Here is a 20,347-nt window from a genome sequence, read left to right on the forward strand (position 1 = left end):
CAATGATAATTAAATATCTCATCCTTAACTTAAACACGAAAATCACTGAATATTATCATGTAGCGTCAAAATAATCAATTAAATTGACAACCTTGTTAATTTGTTTTGAAGCCATAATTATATTTCAATCTGTTTCAAAATGTATACTTTTAGTTTGATATGGCTAAATGTAATTCCGTTACAATTAAACATTGTTTTTCAAATGAAATGTTTTAAATATGCCAAAAATCTGGAAGCTGAAATGAAACACATGAAAGCTGTGATAGTAATCTGCATTTCTCAGGCATTGTTTACTATTGTCGTAGCTCGAGCTTGGAATGAAGGGGACGTGACTCTGTTGTCCAATCAGAGAACAGAATGGGTGTGGTCGGGTGACGTGAGGTCAACCCCCTCGACTTCAACATACTGCGCACGAATCAACGCGTCTGACGCAGTGTGTTCTTCAGCATCGTGGGTACAGTTATACAGTGTCAGTTGGTCCAATCAAATCTGCGTTTAAAACATCTGATAGCTATAAAACTACTCAGACAGTCTTCGATTTAATTTATTGCCTGCAGGTTTTGATTATTTACGTTTATACCAGTAACCAACAGACAGCAAATATGAAGACTAAATTCATCAATGGCGTGTCTTCATCGCCTTCTATGTCTCTGGTTTTATTGGTAAATGAGAATGTCCTCGAAGTCCAGCCAGAGAGTGGGGACGAATGCAAAGACATTATTCGACTGGATGAGCCCGACCACCAGACGAAGCTGAAGGCGTATCTGTGGTGTAAAGAATTCCTTCACGGAGCCTGGAAATCAATAGCTGAGGATGATTTCCAAATCTCCATCATCAGGTATTCTGCTTTGCGTGACTAGATGTGAAACAGAGCAAAATGAACGTTTTTCCCCACCAATGAAATGGATGTACAATATTTTAGTTCGATAATGTTTTTTTTTTATGCTCCTAAATTATATATTTTTTGCAGTAGTCATTATACATTTATTCATTTTTTGAGCATAGACCTGAAAATGAAATTTTTAAAAATGCATAAAAATACTATTTTCAATTTTACGTCGGTTTACTGTTATGAAAAATGCTCAAAAATAGCCTACTATTTTCAATTTTTAATATCTATTTTCCAAAACATGTTTTACTCTAAAACTGCAAACATAATAATAATAATTAAAGCCATTGATCTAAACAAGTTCCAAATTTCCAGCTTGATATCTCAAAAAACGAGCTTGCCCTTCAGTAAGATTTGTTTGGTCGCAGTACCAAAGTTTCCACTAGATGAAATTCGTTTCTATGGAAGCTTGTTTCCGCCATAAAATAAAACATTAAAAAGGTAATTGCGACTTTTAATCTCATGATTCTTAATCTCATGACTTTTTTTTCTCACATAAACTCACAATTGCGAGAAATAAAGGCAGAATTGTGAGATATAAACTCGCAATTGCGAGAGAAAAAAGTCAGAATTGCGAGAAATAAAATCAGTTGCAAAATATTAACCCGCAATTGCAAGAAAAAAGTCAGAATTGCGAGTTCTGACTTTTTTTCTTGCAATCACGAGTTTATATATCACAATTCTGACTTAATTGTGAGATATAAAAATAGAAAAATGTCAGAATTGTGAGATAAAAAGTCATAAATATCTTTATTTTAAATAACTGAAGAGCACCAGAGAAGACACGTGCACTGGAAATGTGAGATAATGATGTTTCCTTTCTTAAGATGATTTTGTACTGTAAGTTTTGCTCTTTTTGGTCATTAGATAATAAATGCCCAATACTACATTAATATGTCTCAGTTTCCATGACCATGACTGTGACTCAAAACCAAGTGATATATACAGTGTAAATGAAAATACAGAATTTGTGTCTCAAAAGTTTTGCATCATTAGTCTTTGTGGTATTGCCTAGTTGTAAATAGTTATTTATCCTGATCGATTGTGAGAATGCAGTTATTTTCTCTTCCAACATGTACATTTTTGCCTCTAGGGGAGGTCTCAGCAACAAACTGTTCCTCTGCGCTTTGCCAGAGAAGCAACCAAGCCTGGGAGATGAACCACGAAACGTGCTCCTTCGCCTGTATGGACAAATTCTGCAGGTGTTTTGATAGTTTTTTTACTTGGTGAAATGTTGAATTAAGTGCCATATTGCATAATCATCTAATAAAATGCCAATTAGTATGTTGTTGAATACTCGATATATACATATATATGTATGTATATATATATATATATATATATACTGTATTTATGTATGTATGTATCAGCATTTAAAATAATAATCTCCACCTTAGCAAAAGCCGTACCTGTGCCTTAAATATTTCAAACCCAAATTTTACACAATATATGTTCACTGTTAAATCTGTGAATGTATAGGTCAAGTTTTTGTGTTGTTTTACTGTAGTAAGGTGGGAAGGATTCATAAACTTTGCTGTCTATAACTAAGTATTGTTTATCTGGGATAGCATGGGTGGCAGTAATTTCAATTTAAACAGTTAAAACAATGAAGCAGTTTATTTATTTGTGTGTTAAAATGAACAAAAAATAATTTGTGCTTGTTATTTTATAGAAGTAGTGATTGTTGTGAGATTTAAAAACCTAATATTCATTAGGCAGATGGCAACCCCCCCCTGGATCGGAAATCTCAATTAAGAATCGGTCCCCCCTAAACAGATTTTTGTATTTGTGTGTGTACCCTCTAAATTTAAAGAGGCAGTTTTTATTGGGTGATGTACCTCCATGGCTGTACTTGCGTGTCTTCTTTGCCGTAGGCTTGCCAAAGGAGCGTGCCTTGAGCACTCTTGTTTCCAGGTGATCCCAACATACCAAACACGGTACAGTATGCGATCCCTGAAGCCACAGCATTGTCTTCAAGTTTATGCGCATCTCAATCTTTAAAATCTTTGAGATCTACGCTCACGGCGTGCATTGCTCTGTCTGAAGTATTTTTCTGCCTCTATCTGCTTATTTTCAACTCTTTATTACTCCTTTGAAAAATATATAGGTGCTGGTTACATTAGCAAAGGAGTTGCAGCAGTGTGTTTTAACGAATTACGGTGGCATTTCAAATCTTTTATAGTTCATATCATTGCAATACCATTATAATAATAACAACATTACTTGTAAAGGGTGTGTTTTATGATAAATATTAAGAAATAGTTTAGTCAATTTCTGTTTTTGTTTGAGTAATTTTTTAATCTTTAGAAACAGTTGTGTATTCAAAGTAATATTGAATATATAATGAAATTTATTAGCTATATTATATGACAGATAGATCAATATATTCCTAAATATAAATGATATGAATGCACTTGAATAGAACCATTTTTAGGAAGTGACAGAATGTTCCCACTTTTGTTTTTTTAAATTAGTGATGAGTTGCTTTGAATCTCTGGATGTTTTTCAGTAAATTATTTAGAGTCACGAAGCTAATGATGTCATAACTGATGAGGTGTCAGTAGGTCCACAGTCCAATCCTTTGAAGTCAGGTGTTTAAAAATGGAAACCTCAGACGAAGCATTAGTTGGAGCCATATTACAAATTCCAGAGTGTGTGGACTTTGCTACATAGTGATTCATAAATAAATCTCTCATTTGTCATGAGTTCAGTTCATTAAGGCCTTTTATACGAGTTAATTTTCAAACTGTGCACCGATAATAACCTGTGTTGATCTTTATTTAACTAGACACACTTTATTGCTGTCACTAGCATTCATGTTGCTCTTGTGAGATTTACATAGTGTTCATTACTATGGACACCAAACCCTCCAGATTGAGGCTTTTTTTATTGTAATGGAGAATAGCATTGTGTACTAAATATTTGTGCTTGGTCTCAATGGAACATGGCTTTGATCATTGCAGTTATAACAGAGTTTGAATTATTATTATTATTTTTCATGTGTGGTTGTCATGAAAAAAGCATTTGGTCAGCATATACTAGTCAAGCCTTTTGTTCAACAGGTCATACATTTCTAGCTATCAACCCTTTCTAACACTGTTCTTTTTATCACAAAGTTAATGCATTTGTTTAATGCACTTTCTAACTGTGCTGCCAAAGACATGGATTTAATAGTTTATAGTGGGTGACTGTTGCGTAAGGAAAATAGCTCTGTCATTTAATGTTGCTACTCTATGAAGATGTCACATAAAAACACTTTGTGCTTATGGATAGTCTTTTGCTTTTTCTCTTATTGCTAGATGTCCTGTAATAAAGGGGATTGCAGACAATCAAACACAGAAAATCACTTTCAAGTAAGTAACATTGGCAAAGGTCTTTTTCTACTGTTTTTATGTGAGCAGAATGTGACTTATTGACTTGGGTGTCTAAAAAGGTGCCTTTTGTAGACACACATTGTCTTCATTACATCTCATCTGACATGTTCTTATTGAGATTATATGACCAATAAGAGCCCAAATTCATAAAAGCATTTTAGTGAAACTGCTGTTATGTTTACCTCCCATCCCTTCCTCTTCAAAGGCCAAGGGACAAGCTATTTGGCTCATCAGATATGTTTTGTTTGGACCTGTCTCTTGTGATTTCAAACTTTTAGGTCAAATTCTTGAGTGAGTTTCTTATAGTTGCATTCTCGTATTTTAGTGGACTGTGAAATTCTGTCATTTACTCACCCTCAAGTTCTTCCAAACCTGTATGAATTTTTTTCTGCAGCTGAACACAAAAGAAGATATTTTGAAGAATACGGGTGGGTAACCAAACATTTGATGGGCACCATTGACTTCTTTCGCATATTGCGTACTATGGCAAGAAATGACCATGCAATCACTAAGAATCGGATATGACTGGAATGGTTAATGACGGAGAATAGGTTCATAGCTAATAAAGAGAGAAGACCCAGAACTGATAACCTACAAGGCTGAAACGCATCCTCTGATTCAATTTAAATTTTTCCGAGTTGCAATGAATCCTATTAGAAGCTTATCCCAGCATTAACGTCACTGCTTCAGTATCAGCTGGCTGTCCTGTCTGGCCTCTGTAAACTTTGCTTCTATCTATTATGCAAGTGTAATTTTGTGTCTATTTTTCTTGGTGTTATTGGATGGACTTTCCCTCACTGGCCGTTCATAACACCTGCATGTAGATACTGTCCTTGTGCTGGTGTGAACTGATCTGCTTCAGTTATCCAGTGATTATGCCTTGTGTATTAACAGGCACTGGAAAAACCCAAGCAGCTGCTCAGCAGTCACATGGCCATTTCTTAGTCAGATAAAAGGGTAGGGAGGGAGAGAAAGACTATGTTCGAAACCTGAAAAATGCAAGCTTTGCTGGCAGTGTAATAACGTAGGAAGGCAAGGCATGAATCTAAAGTAACCAATTTTTGAAGGCAGCAGCATAGATGTATCCCATTTTGGCTACGTCTGCATTAATCGGGATATATTTTTAAAAAAAACAGTGATTGCGGTTCAAAACGGTCTTTGTGAATGACAACAAGTGAGTGAATTTGGACACTTGAGAGTGTCGGAAGGGCTGCCGCTTTTGCATAGTTTGTGCTTGCTGTTTAAAAGGATATTTCACCGCTGGAAAGATTCATGTGTATTTAAATTGGGTCATTTATGTAGTAGAAACATACATTTATGTAGTGTGAAATTATTTTAGAAGTTGGTGCCTTCTAGACTGTGAAAAGACAGATAACTTTTTTTTGGCTCATGTGGATGAAAGACTACAACTCCCAGAATGCACTTGCTTCGCTGCCCTACGAGGCCACTCCTAAGCCACGCCTACCGGTTACAGAGGGCAGTATTGGAAGAAATTATATAACTAGGCTACTAGTTGACTCGAAACTGAAAAGACGCCGTTTTATCATGAGATGCCACCCCCTATGGGCGAGTTGAAAACATGCGGAACTAGCTTCTACTACTGGCTGTAGTCTCTAGCCTCTGGCCAAAAAGACCTCCGATGACGCAAAATGACGATTTTTGTGTCAACTGAGGTTTTTTTCCAGACACACACAATAGAGAAATCTCTCGTCTCAGGGGGACATGAGGGAGGGAAGCACGGTTATTCGAAAATACTACCGGGTTTCTACTGATACAAAGCTTAATGCTAATCGGTGAAGTATCCCTTTAATAAGCATTTGAAACTTCAGTAGTAATAAAAAGATTTAACTTGAACTCTGTCATGGAAACTAGCATATATAAACCTTAATTAAACGATTTTATACCTGTATTACGCTGCACCTATATTGGACCAGCGGTTTGGAAAATCGATGGATGGATGATTCATTTGACGTGGCGGGAATTCACTGGCGGGAATTCATTTGACATGTGCCTTATAGTGCATTATGGGTATTCTCTAACCGTTGAGTGTACATCAGTTGTACATATGGGATTGAATGAGTGCACTTCATAACGTCCACTATTGTTTTGGACACCACTACAAATGGCTGTCCCCTCAAATAGTGCCCTATTTAAGGGTAAAGAGGGCGATTTCGGAAACAGCCTAGCTTGATCAGGTGTGTTTGATTAATTCAATTCAATTCACATTATTTGTATAGCGCTTAGTTTAAGACAGAAACATTCAATGAGCTCATTGAAGTAATGAATACTTGTTTGTTAACAAATGATTATGATTAAGGTTGGATCTATATGCTGCAGAACTGGAATTTCTGCAAAATTTGAACAGCCAACATGAATCATATCACCTTGTGGTTCTAGGAAACCTCTGCAAAACCTGTTTCTATAGGTGGCATTTTCATGTAAATGTGTTGTCTGTTAACTTTGACTGACTTGGCAGCAGACCAAAACTAGAACAAATTTGGACATAGAGCATGAGTCATTGTTGCATAGTTGCGTTGTATGTGAAATATGATTAGAATTAGAAAACTCTTTGATTTGCCCAATCATTCATGCTTCCAAGCCAGAGATGGTGTTTCCAAAGTGTCCTTTGAGGAAGTTTAGTTTCCTTCCAGGTTTTTTCCGTTAGAATTGTCCTCCAATAGTATCCTGTTTAATTTCTGAGAGAACCGGATGTTTTTTAAAAAAAACCTGCAGATCAGTTGATATTCCCTCAGCAGGTTTGTTGCGCAAGTGTGTGCAGTGCTTTTACCTGACCTCATTAAATTGTGCTAGATAAAAGACTCAAGACTAATGCATTTTTTGACTTGGTAGGTTCAACTGAGTTTTCATGTGTGCTGTCCTTGCATGTGGTATAGAAACTATGGCATGATGATTATCTTAATTGAGTTTAGCATTTGAAGATATTTTTGTCAGGGGTATATTCTAAGCAAGACCCTGTAGTGATTTCATTATTATTCACATTGAAATGTTTGGTTGTTTTGATTATACTTAGCAGAAGATTTAGCTACGTGTTTTATAGGACACTAAATACAGGAAAACCATTGCCATCTGTGCTTAATGCTGCCTTCAAATGTACCTGTGAAACGCGTTCCTCCAAGTAGGCATTTGTTGGAACATCACACATTCAAGTTGGAAACATAACAAGGAAGTATACTGTTAACAATAAAGCCAAATAACTACATCTGAATTTGAACAACTTATTTATTCATGGTATCCAAACTAAATGTAAAGCAAACCATGAAATTTGAATGATTAACACCATTCACTACAGACTTGATTTCCACTCTCTATATAGATTAACATACAGATATTATATTGTCTATTATAGATCAGTGTTTCCAGCATGTTTCAAATGGATATGGATTTTCCAACTTCACAACTCGTACATCATTTGGAATTGTGAGTTTCTCACTTGTAAAAATGACATTGACGCGCTCAAAATTCGTAATAACGATATTTACGATGGTTAGCCACAGTATTGACTGTGATCTTAAAGGCCCACTGAAGTGCCTTGAAACGCACAGCTTTGTATGATGCGTTGATGTCATTTCCACTGAAACAGGAAGCTAAGGCGGGACATATTGAATGACTCCTCCACCTTTTCATATAGCCAATAGCATTTAGTTTACCTCACAGACTGCGAGTCGTACTTGACAGCACCATGGAAACGAATCCGAGTGCTGATACGTTGGATTCAATAGTAACGTTAGAAGTGTGAATAAATTCTAGCCATTTCATTCTGAAAATGGAATAAAGCTTGAGCGTTTGAGCAACCGAACACACATTTCCAACCCATATTGCTCCGCGACATCCAAATTAGAAGTCATCATTTGTTTACCCTCTTGTTGCTCCAAACCTGACTTCCTTTCGTACACAAAAATATCAAATCTGTATTGATCTTTTCAATGAATGAATCAACTGATCCAGTTCATGAATCGCACTGATCCAGTTCTCACTGTGGTTAACTGCTCACTGTAGGGAAAGACTTTCACTGAATAACAGCTTAAATATTGGTCTGTTCCTCCATTTTGGAGATTGACAGCCCAGTTCTGATTCACTTTGTTTATATTGAATTTGTTTGGGATTTGTTTGTTTTTTACCTTCTATTTGCTTTTACTTTTATCATATTGGTGTGACTGTCTGAGGTCAAAACTTTTGCATTACATTGTCATGAGACAAATGCATCTGTGGTTACAGTGAATACTCAAGAAATTCCCAAACATTTAAATCATTCATGTTTGCAATTTCAAATGTTTGCCCTACCAGATGTTTAGGTGACTTCCTATGGGATTAGTTCAAAGTACAGCACTCAATTGCTTTTAACTAGTAAATATATGCATCTCTTCATCTAATTTTAGATGATCTTTAATAGAAAGGAAAGAATAAAAGCAGAAGTATAAAACGTTTAAAAATCGAAATACCTTACGTAAGTACTTTCCCCACATTGGAAGGCAGCTCTTTCGGTTCTGTGTATTAACACTTGGCAAAGCCTTGTCCAAAAAAACAAGCTTAATGTCATTGCTAGTTAAGCAGCCACAATTAATGACTGGGATGTTTGGCAAGTTCTGCCTCGCTCAGCACAATTGCCTCTCTTGTTTTTTTCCTCATTTAACTCACTTTGCTCCAGCACTGCCATTGAATTTGCTTCTGACAATCACCGCAGTTAGAAAATGACTGGCTTGTAGACAACATTTATTTCAGTGCAGAATTCCTTGTCCTTAATAGCATCACAGTTTTGAATTAAGTTCTTTAACTTGAAGCTGCAGTCCGTAACTTTTTTGGGTTAAAAATTATCCCAAATAAATGTTTGAGCAAGTACATAACCAGCCAGTGTTCAAAACTATCTGCTTGCCTTAGCTCGATTCAAAACGGTAAGCTTGTAATAATGTTTTTAATTCCAGTAGTACTGGTGGATTTCCGCGGGAAATTCGAGCATGTCATTACGTCACATCTGTACACATAAAGAAGGAGTCTCGGCTAGTAGGCTATGTTGCGTGTGAGGATGTTGGAGGTGGAGATTTATAGCCTTTTCTCACAGCACTTGATATAATTAAACTTGTCAATTTGATGGCGGATCCAGAAAGGTTCAAACGACAATCACCAGTGACAACTGGAGATTCACCCCTTGTAAAACGCAAAAGACTTCGGACTTCGTGGTGGCTACAGAAAAAAACAGACTGCAACCGGGCCCATGTGAAAACAAGGATAAATATTGGAAGGGCATTAAATGTAACATTAACTATTTGAGAACAAAGTATCATTTGTACAGTTTGATGTGTTATGATAAGCGATCGTTAGATTTAATCAGCGTGATTTACTGCAATGCTTTTTTCCCCTTAGTTGGTCAGAACAAAAGTGGATGTTACTTACTTGTTCAGATGAAAATTCTTATGTTGGTCATACTTCCAAAAAGTAGAATCTGTGATTCCGAATGACAGGATCCACACCGGCGCGGTGACTGACAGCCGCACATTCTCCTCAAAACATTGGATTCATCCGCGCTGTGCCGTGCCGAGGCACAACCCACATAAAGTTGACAATTCCGCGAATAACTGCAAATGCGGATTTAGAACAGAGATGGCGACAAAGAGGAAAAACTACGGACTGCAGCTTTAAGCTTAACTCCTCTTTCAGGGATTGAAGATCCAATCAAGCTAAACTAAGCAAGTTTTGAAGGCTGTCTTTGTGTTTTTTTTGACATCTTTGAGGTTGATTCAGCTAGTGTCCGAACTGTATCCGTATGTTTTTGTGTTTGCAGGGAGCTGATGCCATGGTACTGGAGAGTGTGATGTTTGCTATCCTGGCCGAGAGGGAGCTTGGGCCCAAGCTCTATGGCATCTTTCCACAGGGAAGACTGGAACAGTTTGTCCCAGTGAGTCTTAAAGTTCGCTCTTATAAGTGATCAGACAATCTGGATGTGAAACACAGTACACAACTTGATTTGACACTAATAGTTATGAATCCTTTTCTTGCTAATTGAATTGTATGATAAACCACATGACATTCTTGGCAAATGCGCCTGTGTCACATTTTCCATTGCTCTGAAAGATGTTCAAGGCTTTTAAATACACAGTAACTTGTGTGGGACTTCTTGTGTTTTACCTTTTTACTTTGTATTTGTTTTTGTTGTAGTCAGCAAAACGCAAACTGACATTGCAATATGTTTGTCTGCAGAGTCGAAAACTGTCCACAGATGAGCTGAGTGTCCCTGGTATATGTGCTGAGATTGCTGAAAAGATCGCCAGGTTTCATGGAATGAGAATGCCCTTCAACAAGGAGCCAAAGTGGCTGTTTGGCACAATGGACAAGTGCGTGATAATAAAAACGTTGAAATCCGTCCAGTTTGTTTTAAATTCTTACCATTGTTCATGGCGGATAAGGAACTACATCCTCCTTACTGTCAGGATGTTGACCGGATTTAGCTTTATTCTAGCGAAATTCAGACTAAATCTCAACAGACAAAATTATTCATAAAATATAAAAATATGATTTATGTTAACCAAGTTCCCTGGAAGTAAATTGTAAAAAAAATAATGAAACCAAGAAAAAGGGGAAACAAAAACTTTTGCTTTCTGTTTCATGTTTTCTGGAAAACCCAATAATCTTTAGTATATCCACTGGGACCTAAACAGCATTTATCACTTAATCATATAGTTACATTTATGTATATAGCGCTTCATACAATACAAATTGTTTCAAAGCAGCTTCACATTAATAAACTGGAAAATAACTGTTAATTTTGTAAAATGTAGCAATTAAAGCAGCTCTACAGAAGATTATTATTCAGCTCAATTTAGTTCAATGTTGTTTCAATTCACTTCAATAACTGTGGTAAAGTTAATCAATTATGAGTTCAGTTTAGCTATAAGCACAGCAGCTCTACAGAAGGCAATAGTGCCATTATTAAGCTTGATTAAGCTCAATTTTCTCATCCGATAGTGTCAGTGCCGTTAAATCAGTAATCTTCTTTTAATCCCCTAAAAGTCTGTTTTTGCTTGCAAACATATAGAATATTTTTGTTGATGGTCACCACTGCAATCTTTTTGCGTTATCTGCACAGGTACATGGATCAAGTGCTCCAGCTCACCTTCACCAGGGAACACCATCTGCGGAATTTCTCCCGCCTTTTGAGCTTCAACTTGCCTCAAGAGATGGACAGTCTCAAGTAAGATCTTTATTATCTAGATTATTCAGTACAGCTGTGATTTCACTTCTATTTTAGAGGAGTTATCTTCTCGTCATACACTTGCACTGGAAACTGTTCACACTTTAAGAGATTTGAGAGTGACTGATAGCAAGATAATGTATTGACAAGTAAAAGGCGTTTGTTTGCTGCTCGTTATTGACGTATTTGTATGCTTACTTAATCGGCTGTTTGTGAACACAGGTGTCTGCTAGAATCTACTCCCTCTCCTGTTGTTTTCTGCCACAATGACTTGCAAGAAGGTTAGACAGGTTTACTGTGATTATTCGCTATTGTTTCTATGTTTTTCAATGTTTGATAAAAATAGTTTTAAGAGTACTGGCATGTTTTAAACAGGAAACATCTTGCTCCTAAGCGGCCGTGAGAAAGCAGACAGACAGAGGCTCATGCTGATCGACTTTGAATACAGCAGCTACAACTACAGGTCTGTAATGCTCGTAGTTGCATTCACCCAACACATGATTCCTCACGTGCTTCATCAGAAGTAGCACATGCAGCTAAATTCCAATTTGTTTTTGTTTTTGTTTTTGTATGTTTGATTGGAATTAAGTTTTGATATTTTACCTGACCTCTGACATCTTTGGAGCTGATTTAAAGAACTGGCTGTTTTTCTTTGTTATTCAAGACCACTCAGTTGTTTCTGATAAGCTTGGAATGCTTAGGGTGCCCCATTTCTGAGAAGGGACCTCCAGACGTTGAAGGCTCTGGCAAAACACAGTTGCTAGGGTACTTGCATTCTTGCACGTGCTCAAACACGGGCCTCACTGAGGCAATCCTCTAAACTGCTCTAAACTGTAACACGTTCTTTTAGTAACATAGTTTTATTCAAAAAGGGTCCTATATTGGCAAGATCACTGTTCCAGTGGTGGATGGCATGGGTCAAGACATGTTTTGTTTGTTTTCCTATCTTTCCATCAAATGTGGTCCCCTACATCATAAGTGACTCATGGTTAGGCCCATTGACAGTGTTTGTTCAGCAAAGCAGTAGGAAATTAAGCCTGGCTTCACAGCCACAGAAATGTGTGCTTTGTTTAGTTTCCACAGCAGCTGTGAGCCTCTTCACAAAGAGCTGCACAGTCTTTCTTACAAATGAATCTCCTTCAGTTTGTGTAGTCAAATTAGGAGTCATGTTTTCTCTCTTTCTCTTTTTTTGTGGCTTTGCTCAAATCTGGTAGAGTACTAGTTACCTGGATCATAATACGATTTCAATCACGACAACTTTCAGAATGGTGTTAGCATGTTAATGGATTTGACAATGTTAATGTATTTTAGTAAACTATATCTTCTACGCTTGCTGCTGCTGCAGATTAAGTATGGACTTGCTGCTGCAAATAGATACACAGATGCTGCTATGAGCATGTAAGATATGCTGCTGCTGCTGCATGAACAGACATACATACATCCCGTCGCAAATCTAGGCAGGTGGAGCTGGGGGAGGTGGAGGGTTTCAGAGGAACTTTGATTACACGCGAACACGGATCCAGACTATTTAAATGTTGAGCAAGCAATCTCACTGGCTGCAAAATTAGCAGGGGCCAATCAGCTTGTGCCATGTAGTGCATGACTGTATTGCTTGTAGATTGCATGTGAAGGACCTATCAGTCCGCACCATCTAGTTTCATGACTAATCTAGATAGTTATTATCATCTTGCCAAACAGCAATAGGAAAACATTAACGTTAAATCTTGCACTTCAGTTGCACAATATTTTAGACCAGGAGTTTTACAACTAAGGTCTGGGGACCACCAGGGGGCCACAAGTATGTGCTAAAAGTTTTGTGGAAAATTGGAAAGAAGATTTTACACATTGCATTTTATAGGGCTTTTATATTTAAAGTGTTGACTTATCAATTAAATATGTTTAACACTATATTTGAGGAGGTTGTTGGATCAGCATGCCAGTATTTGGCATTTGTACTGGGATCAGCCGTACACTTTGCTGGATGCCCTTCAAAACTGATTTATTCATTATTTATTTATTAATGTGAGAAACTACCAAACAAAACCTCCTCCACAGTTACCAATGAACTCTTAATGATCAGGACTTGTGTATTATGCATTATTATCACAGTAACAAATGTTGTTGATGGGGTAATGATCTCCTCTCTTTCTCCCACAGAGGATTTGACATTGGAAATTTCTTCTGTGAGTGGACTTATGACTACACCTATGACAAGTTTCCATTTTTCACAGCCAACCCCAAAAGTTACCCAACCAAAGCACAGCAGGTTTGTAAAATGTCTCTCTTAGGTGTTTTTTTTTCTGTTCTTAAATCTATGAATCTATTGACCATGAAAATGACTACATTTAATTTTGTTTTTCTCAGATGCTTTTCTTTCGGAGTTATCTTTTGGAATCTAATACTGGATTTGAAAACTTGAGTGAAGAGGACCAACTGAAACACATAGAGGATATGCTAGTGGAGGTTAACAGGTGAAATACCTACCTCAGATATGTCTTACTTAGGCAGTTTTACACACATTTTGCCATCAAATTGTAATTTTATAGATGATTATGCAACATTCTTGTACTTGTTGATTTTGAAATGAGGCTAAACAAGGCTATCCCTCAGAGGCCTCTTACTGTACTACTATGAATATTGTAAAAAGAGAGGTTTGGACCAAGTCCAGCAGTGATTCACCAAATGTTCTTTCAATCTGTACTCTCTGAACTCAATGCTCTCTCATTTAGGTTTGCTCTGGCCTCCCACTTCTTCTGGGGATTGTGGTCCATGATCCAGGCCAAAATATCAACTATTGAGTTTGGGTACATGGTGAGTTATTGTAGGAAAGCTGTCAAGTCTTTGTGTGTGCATGTGTTGAGTTATTGCTAATCATGAACCAGAGAGTATATTCCATTATACACCGTGTAGCTATTAGGTAAGCCAGGACTTTTATCACTGACTGGAGATATGAAAAGATACAGTAATTGCGATATTTGTGCTGCCTGACAACCTTAGGACAGTACACAAAAATGTGTGAGGTCAGGCTAACATGACGGTAAACCTATTGGGTGTGTGTCACAGTCATGTTTTTTATATACAATGTTATTTAATTTGTGCAATTTTCAATGTAAAACAATGAAAGCATAAAATGTTTGATTTACAATGAGTCTTAAATAACAATAAATAATAAATGGGGTCAAGTTCAAGTTACTTTTTGTAAACAAAAGGACACTGAGGTCCAAGATAGTCCAAATAATGCACCCATACCTTGTAGAACTGATTTGTTATTACTATGTATCATTTAAATGTTAAAAACCGCTAATAGTTTAATAGTAACAGACTAAAAATTTGTCTTATTTTCTTATACAGGAATACGCCATGGCCAGGTTTGATGCATACTTTGAGCTGAAAAGGAAGCTCAGGGTTTAAAGGAAAAATTCATCATTTCCCAACGGATCGAAGGAAGAGGGAACAACCGCTCATATGGTGTCAGGAAAAGAGCGGAGCACATTTCAAATGTGTTTGAAAGAGGATGCTCTGAGTGATTCAGCTGTGCTGCATAGACCAAAATCAGTGCAACATACATATTTAAAACAAACAAACAAAAAGGCTCTGTGCATTGAGTATTCCATATGCTGCTTCTCAGTGTTTACAACTTTAAGCTTCTGACATTTAACACATCAGATTGAGCTTCTAGACCGTTCGAGAGAAAGATAGAAGACAATAACAAGGTCACGTGCCAGAAAAAAAAAAAGATTGTAGGTCAGAGTGGAAAGTACTTTATGCAGCTGCGATTTGATTCATAAGTCAAAGAATTGGTGTGGTGGAAAGTTCTTCATACTAACTTAAACCTTGCGGTATTTCTTATCACCTAGTCATTTGCTGTAATGTTATCTATACAACCGGTGGTAGAATGTGTGCTGTGAAAGAGTAAGGTTCAAAAACTGGACCTGTTACCAGAAAATTGTACAACAGACCAAACTATGTTGACACAGTTGTTCTGATGATTCAGTATTGTGTTTCCAAGTTCTCGGTTTCCATATTATGTGACCATTTTTACTGTATGATTTACCTCTTTTCTACTTGAACTTCTAGCAGATCATTTTCATTTCTATTTCTAGTAGATCCGCATGATGTGAAGTGAAATACCTGTGGGACCGTACCATCTGTGTTTCTCCTTAGGAGGAGATGGTACAAATGAAAATCTGTCTTAATGGTGTAAAACTTTATGGTTTTGATCACAGTGATCTCATTCACCTCTTATTAGAGGTGCTTGTGTATTTTATAAGAAAAAGTGTCCAATATGAGAATACTCCAGCTTGTATCTGATTTGAAATTAAATTGATAACTTAGATGAATATAAAACGTACTCTATCCAATCTATTCCTAGAAAGAAAGAAAAACATGTTTTATAACATTTGGTTCAATTATAGTTTTGCATTGAAAACAGAAGTGAAAGTTTATGAAAGTTTATTCTTGTAAAATTATTTTATGCTATAAAATAGCTTTACAACTAAACAATATTTACATAATGCACTTAATGTTTTTCATTTTACTCTGTATAACCTTAAATTACGTTTTTTATATGTTTAAAATGTGAGTATAGTTATACATTATTAAGGCAGTCTGGCTTTTTACTAACGGTCATGTTCAAGGCACTTTCTCAAGCAGTTTTGTGAAAAAGTTTTAGTACTTGCAAATGTAATTTTTCTATTATTTTTCTGCAATGGAAGATGTATTTTTCTTAATAAGAAAGTGTTCTCTGTCCTGACTGAAATAATGTCAGTGGACCCCTTGACCATTTTTTACTGTACTATACTGGCAATCAGTTGATTTGTTTCCACATATCTTAAACCATATAAAATAAAAAAATGTTAATATTTATTTACATGTTCCTATATAACTGGTCTTTATTAATCTATACCGATTTTTGGAACATCATTAACCATAAAGGAAAAAGTGGAAGTATAGTGTTGAATGTAAAAATAAAAAATTAATAAATGAGTAATTCCAAGAGGAATATGAATCTTTGTATTTTAAAATCAGGTGTTTAGACCAGCTTTACTAACTTATCCATCTGTTAACATCAATATCAAGCCTGTGATGCTTGTTCTCTCTAATTATATATTAAAAATTAGGAATAGAAAAAGAAAAATTATTTACACTTCTGCTTCCAAAAGATGTAAGATGTGAAACCATTCAACAGAATGTAATGTACTTATTCATGCTTCGCATATTACTGTGAATAAAGAGTTGAAAATGTATTTTATTGTCACGTTCTTTTCTTTTTCTCATCCCTGTCCCTAATCTCAAAAAAGATGAATTAAACTGGACTGAAATTAGGTGATGCCAGTTTTTGATCATGTTCCAAATCTTGATTTACTGATGATAATTATAAATGTGGAAAAATTATGCAATCAATAATTTATCCCTTAAAACTCATCTTTGATAATCAAAATGACATATTAAATGTAATTTCTTTATGCCTTAAAATAGCTTGAATGTAACTACTACACCTATGCTTCAGTTAGGATCCATCATGAATATGCAAATTGCTCTCCGCCTCCATTCAATCACACCACCGGTTCAGACTCTCTGATCCTCTCAGTCAACTAGTAAACGTTACACAATACCAAATTATATTGTTTTAATTAAGCGATATATGTTTGAACCAGAAACTGATTCAGAAGAAGAGGGACGAGGCTTGAATTCGTTATCAGACAGCTAATAATGTTATCTAATGCTACACAAACATTAGCTGTGTTCGAAATCTCCCTCTATACCCTCCTTCACTATTCCCTACATTATATAATAGGCCTGTTCTGTGAATGAAAACGAGTGAGTGAATTCGGACGTGCACAGGTGTTGTGCCGAATTTCGACTCCCTGCCAAATTTCGACTCCCTGCCAAATGATTAACCCCCTTGTTGAAGTCAGGAACCACACACCCACACCTAAACCTAAACCTTACTATACTAGGGAGTAATAATATGGCTGGGGCCGTTTTAGACAGTTTGTGCTTGCTGTATAACAATAATTTGAAACGTAACAAAATGGCAGCTCCAGTAGTAATGAAAACATTTTATCTTGCACTCTATGGAAATGTATGGATGATGATTCTGCTGCGGGCGCCATCTTCTGGCAAAACGCGGGAATTCACAGCGTATTTATGAGTACCGCTCCAGACAAATCGGCACGCACGCCATCTTGGAACGGTCAGTGTGTCGTCACTCACAACGGCTGTGAAACCGCCGAGATTTAAATTCTCGAAGAAATTGGACAACCTTTCACAGGTGAGAATGTTTTGGTTTGTGTTTTTTTAATGTTTTAACTCAATATTCTACAGGATTTTACTATGGTAGGCTACTTTTTAATTTTGTTTAGCCTACCTTTACTATGGTTACTTTTTAATGACTTGTTAGCTGACACTTTCGTCGCATATTGTGTTAGTTTAGCAAAATCATCTGCTGAAGTCTATTGCAGATATAACGTTACAGATATTCGTCTAACTACGATTGCAGACGCTCTGTCAACTTGCTCTCGAGCATTCAGGGACCGGCATTGACCGTTCCAATATGGCGGACGACTAATGAATCATCTATGTAGAGTGGTGCAGGTATGACCTGACTTTGTAGGCCAACCAGCAATTACCATCACACTGGTTCCCTCGACAAAAACCCAATAGGATTTTCCCATAGGCTTTTGGATTATCACTAAAAACAAACTCTGTTATCAACAAAAGATTGTGATACTTACACGTTTTGTCCATCAAGATAATTTTCACAGATGAACACAACTTTTATGAATTTTGAAGCCTAAAAATGCAGTCGTAAAGAAGTAAAAAGCTAAAGGTAGGCTATAAACGAACTACACCATGGTCACTCGACTTAAACGTCACCATCACTAAGCTTCCGACAACTCGGAAAACATCTAAAAACATTTTCCCAGAATGTTTGAGTTAGACTAGTTTATAAGAGCACAGTTATGAGTATAATGAGGCTTTAAAAGCAGACTGAGATACCTGTTCGGCATGATGGCGTTTAATCTCCTCGACAGCCTATAGTCTCATTTAGCCACTTGTTAGCAACCTCTTTTTTCAAGACACGTAAAAGCTTTAAAAAAATCACGAGTGGGGTAATACTGATGTATTTTATGTTGTAGAATAAAAAGTAAAAGTGTCTTGAGCTTGTGTTAACCACAGACCTTATTTCAACCATTTAACCCGTTCAAAAAAACAATTTACTTCGGGACGATGGACTATGGCAAAAATATGGAAAGTCAAACAATGTTTTTCAGATTCATGCACCAATAAATTTACACAGGTATGCATCTCAGTTTTTGATCAGAAAGCAGGTTTAACCTGTTTTCAGAGGTTTTCTAAAGGTAATGTATTAAAAGTAACTGTAACAGAACTCTAAAAATGGCAACATTTTCTAGATGATTATCTGCAAAGTTTCAGATTGCCAGTCCTTTGATACAGGACATCTGAACATCTAGGCGTTGCTGTGTAGAACCACACACAAAAAAAGATGACACACAGGAACAGAATTCAGTTCGATTTTAGAGGAGTGCCTGAAACCGTCCAAACCCATAAATCACTTAATTATGAGTAATGCAGCTACGTGTTTTGCCCTATGTAATGCCAACCCTTTTAAATGTCAAAGTTCATTATTTGATTCAAGTATCAAAGTTCTGAATGAATAGAAGGACTGGAATTTAAGGCATGACTTTGAATCTGTTTGATTGATACATGTACACAATAATATAGGCACTCTGTGTGAAGGGCTGGAAATGTTTTGTTTCCAAAGCAGTGCAATCCTTGTGAAAAAGAAGTGCGCTTAATTGTATTAAATGTACACGTATAGTGCACTTCAAATCTTAAAAGTGTATATATACTGAAATAAATTAACACTTAAGTGCACTTTTAAAAAGTGTTTAATAATGTAAAATTAAAAGTTCAAAAATAAAATAATTTTGTTTTGCTAATCTTTTTTTGTGCTTTAATGAACTGCACTTATTTTGATGCATTGACTAACATACTAGAGCACAAGTACTTGATTCTAATTTTAACTGTACTGTCATTTGATATTAAAGTTAATATATTTTAAATTGTATTTTACTGTAATGTAGAAATGTGGTAGTCTATTTATTGTAGGTTTTTACAGTACTGTGCTGCCAAATCTAGAGCGACGTCTAACATTGCATTACAAATGTTTATACAAATATACTTAGATAATTGGCATACAAGTTTTAAAAAGGCCTTTAAAGTATTTTTTACTTTACCATAAATGCTTGTCATTATTTAGCACTTTTATCATATTTCAAGACAAATATAAGTAATTATAAAATTACATAATAGATACAGTACTTGTAAAAAAGCACTCTAAAGCTCAGCTAATTGCACTTAGCCTAATATAAATCTAAACTAATACATATAATTTCAATAACATGTCCGAAAACATGAAGTAATTTTGCAGTATATTCTTTTCAAGTATACAGTGCTATGCATAAGTTTAGACACCCATACTAAAGTTGACTAAAAAGAGGAATAATAAATCATCTTTTGGAAACTGAACTTAATGCCTTAATTAAAAAAATTAGGAAAAATCCAACCTTTAAGGACACCAATTTTCTTTGTGAATGAATAATGTATCGTAAATAAAAAAATGTTCTTCCTTAAAATACAGGGTGCATAAGTTTGGACACCCCTATGTTAAATTCCCATAGAGGCAGGCAGATTTTTATTTTCAAAGGCCAGTTACTTCATGGATCCAGGATACTATGCATCCTGATAAAGTTCCCTTGGCCTTTGGAATTAAAATAGCTGCACATCATCACACAGCCTTCACCATACCTAGAGATTGGCATGGTTTTATTTCAGTTAGCCTAATAGCTAGTT

At 36.1% G+C, this 20,347-nt stretch overlaps 1 protein-coding gene across 2 annotated transcripts; it reads left to right on the forward strand.

The window, feature by feature from the left end:
• Window positions 1-413: 413 nt before the first annotated feature.
• On the forward strand, window positions 414-16,712 carry chka (choline kinase alpha). Of its 2 annotated transcripts, XM_079874945.1 has the most exons (12): window positions 414-838; window positions 1,983-2,091; window positions 4,189-4,242; window positions 10,061-10,174; window positions 10,477-10,610; window positions 11,363-11,467; window positions 11,690-11,748; window positions 11,843-11,930; window positions 13,625-13,733; window positions 13,832-13,938; window positions 14,197-14,278; window positions 14,819-16,712. In XM_079874945.1, the coding sequence occupies exons 1-12, from the start codon at window positions 603-605 to the stop codon at window positions 14,876-14,878; spliced, it is 1,257 nt and encodes a 418-aa protein (XP_079731071.1). In that variant the 5' UTR covers window positions 414-602; the 3' UTR covers window positions 14,879-16,712. The 2 variants fall into 2 exon arrangements, with proteins under 2 accessions (XP_079731071.1, XP_079731072.1); XM_079874946.1 differs by lacking the exon at window positions 4,189-4,242 and having other exon boundaries at window positions 434-838.
• The last annotated feature ends 3,635 nt before the right edge of the window (window positions 16,713-20,347 follow it).

Source organism: Squalius cephalus, assembly GCF_949319135.1.
Source record: "Squalius cephalus genome assembly, chromosome: 6".
NCBI classification, from domain to species: Eukaryota; Metazoa; Chordata; class Actinopteri; order Cypriniformes; family Leuciscidae; genus Squalius; species Squalius cephalus.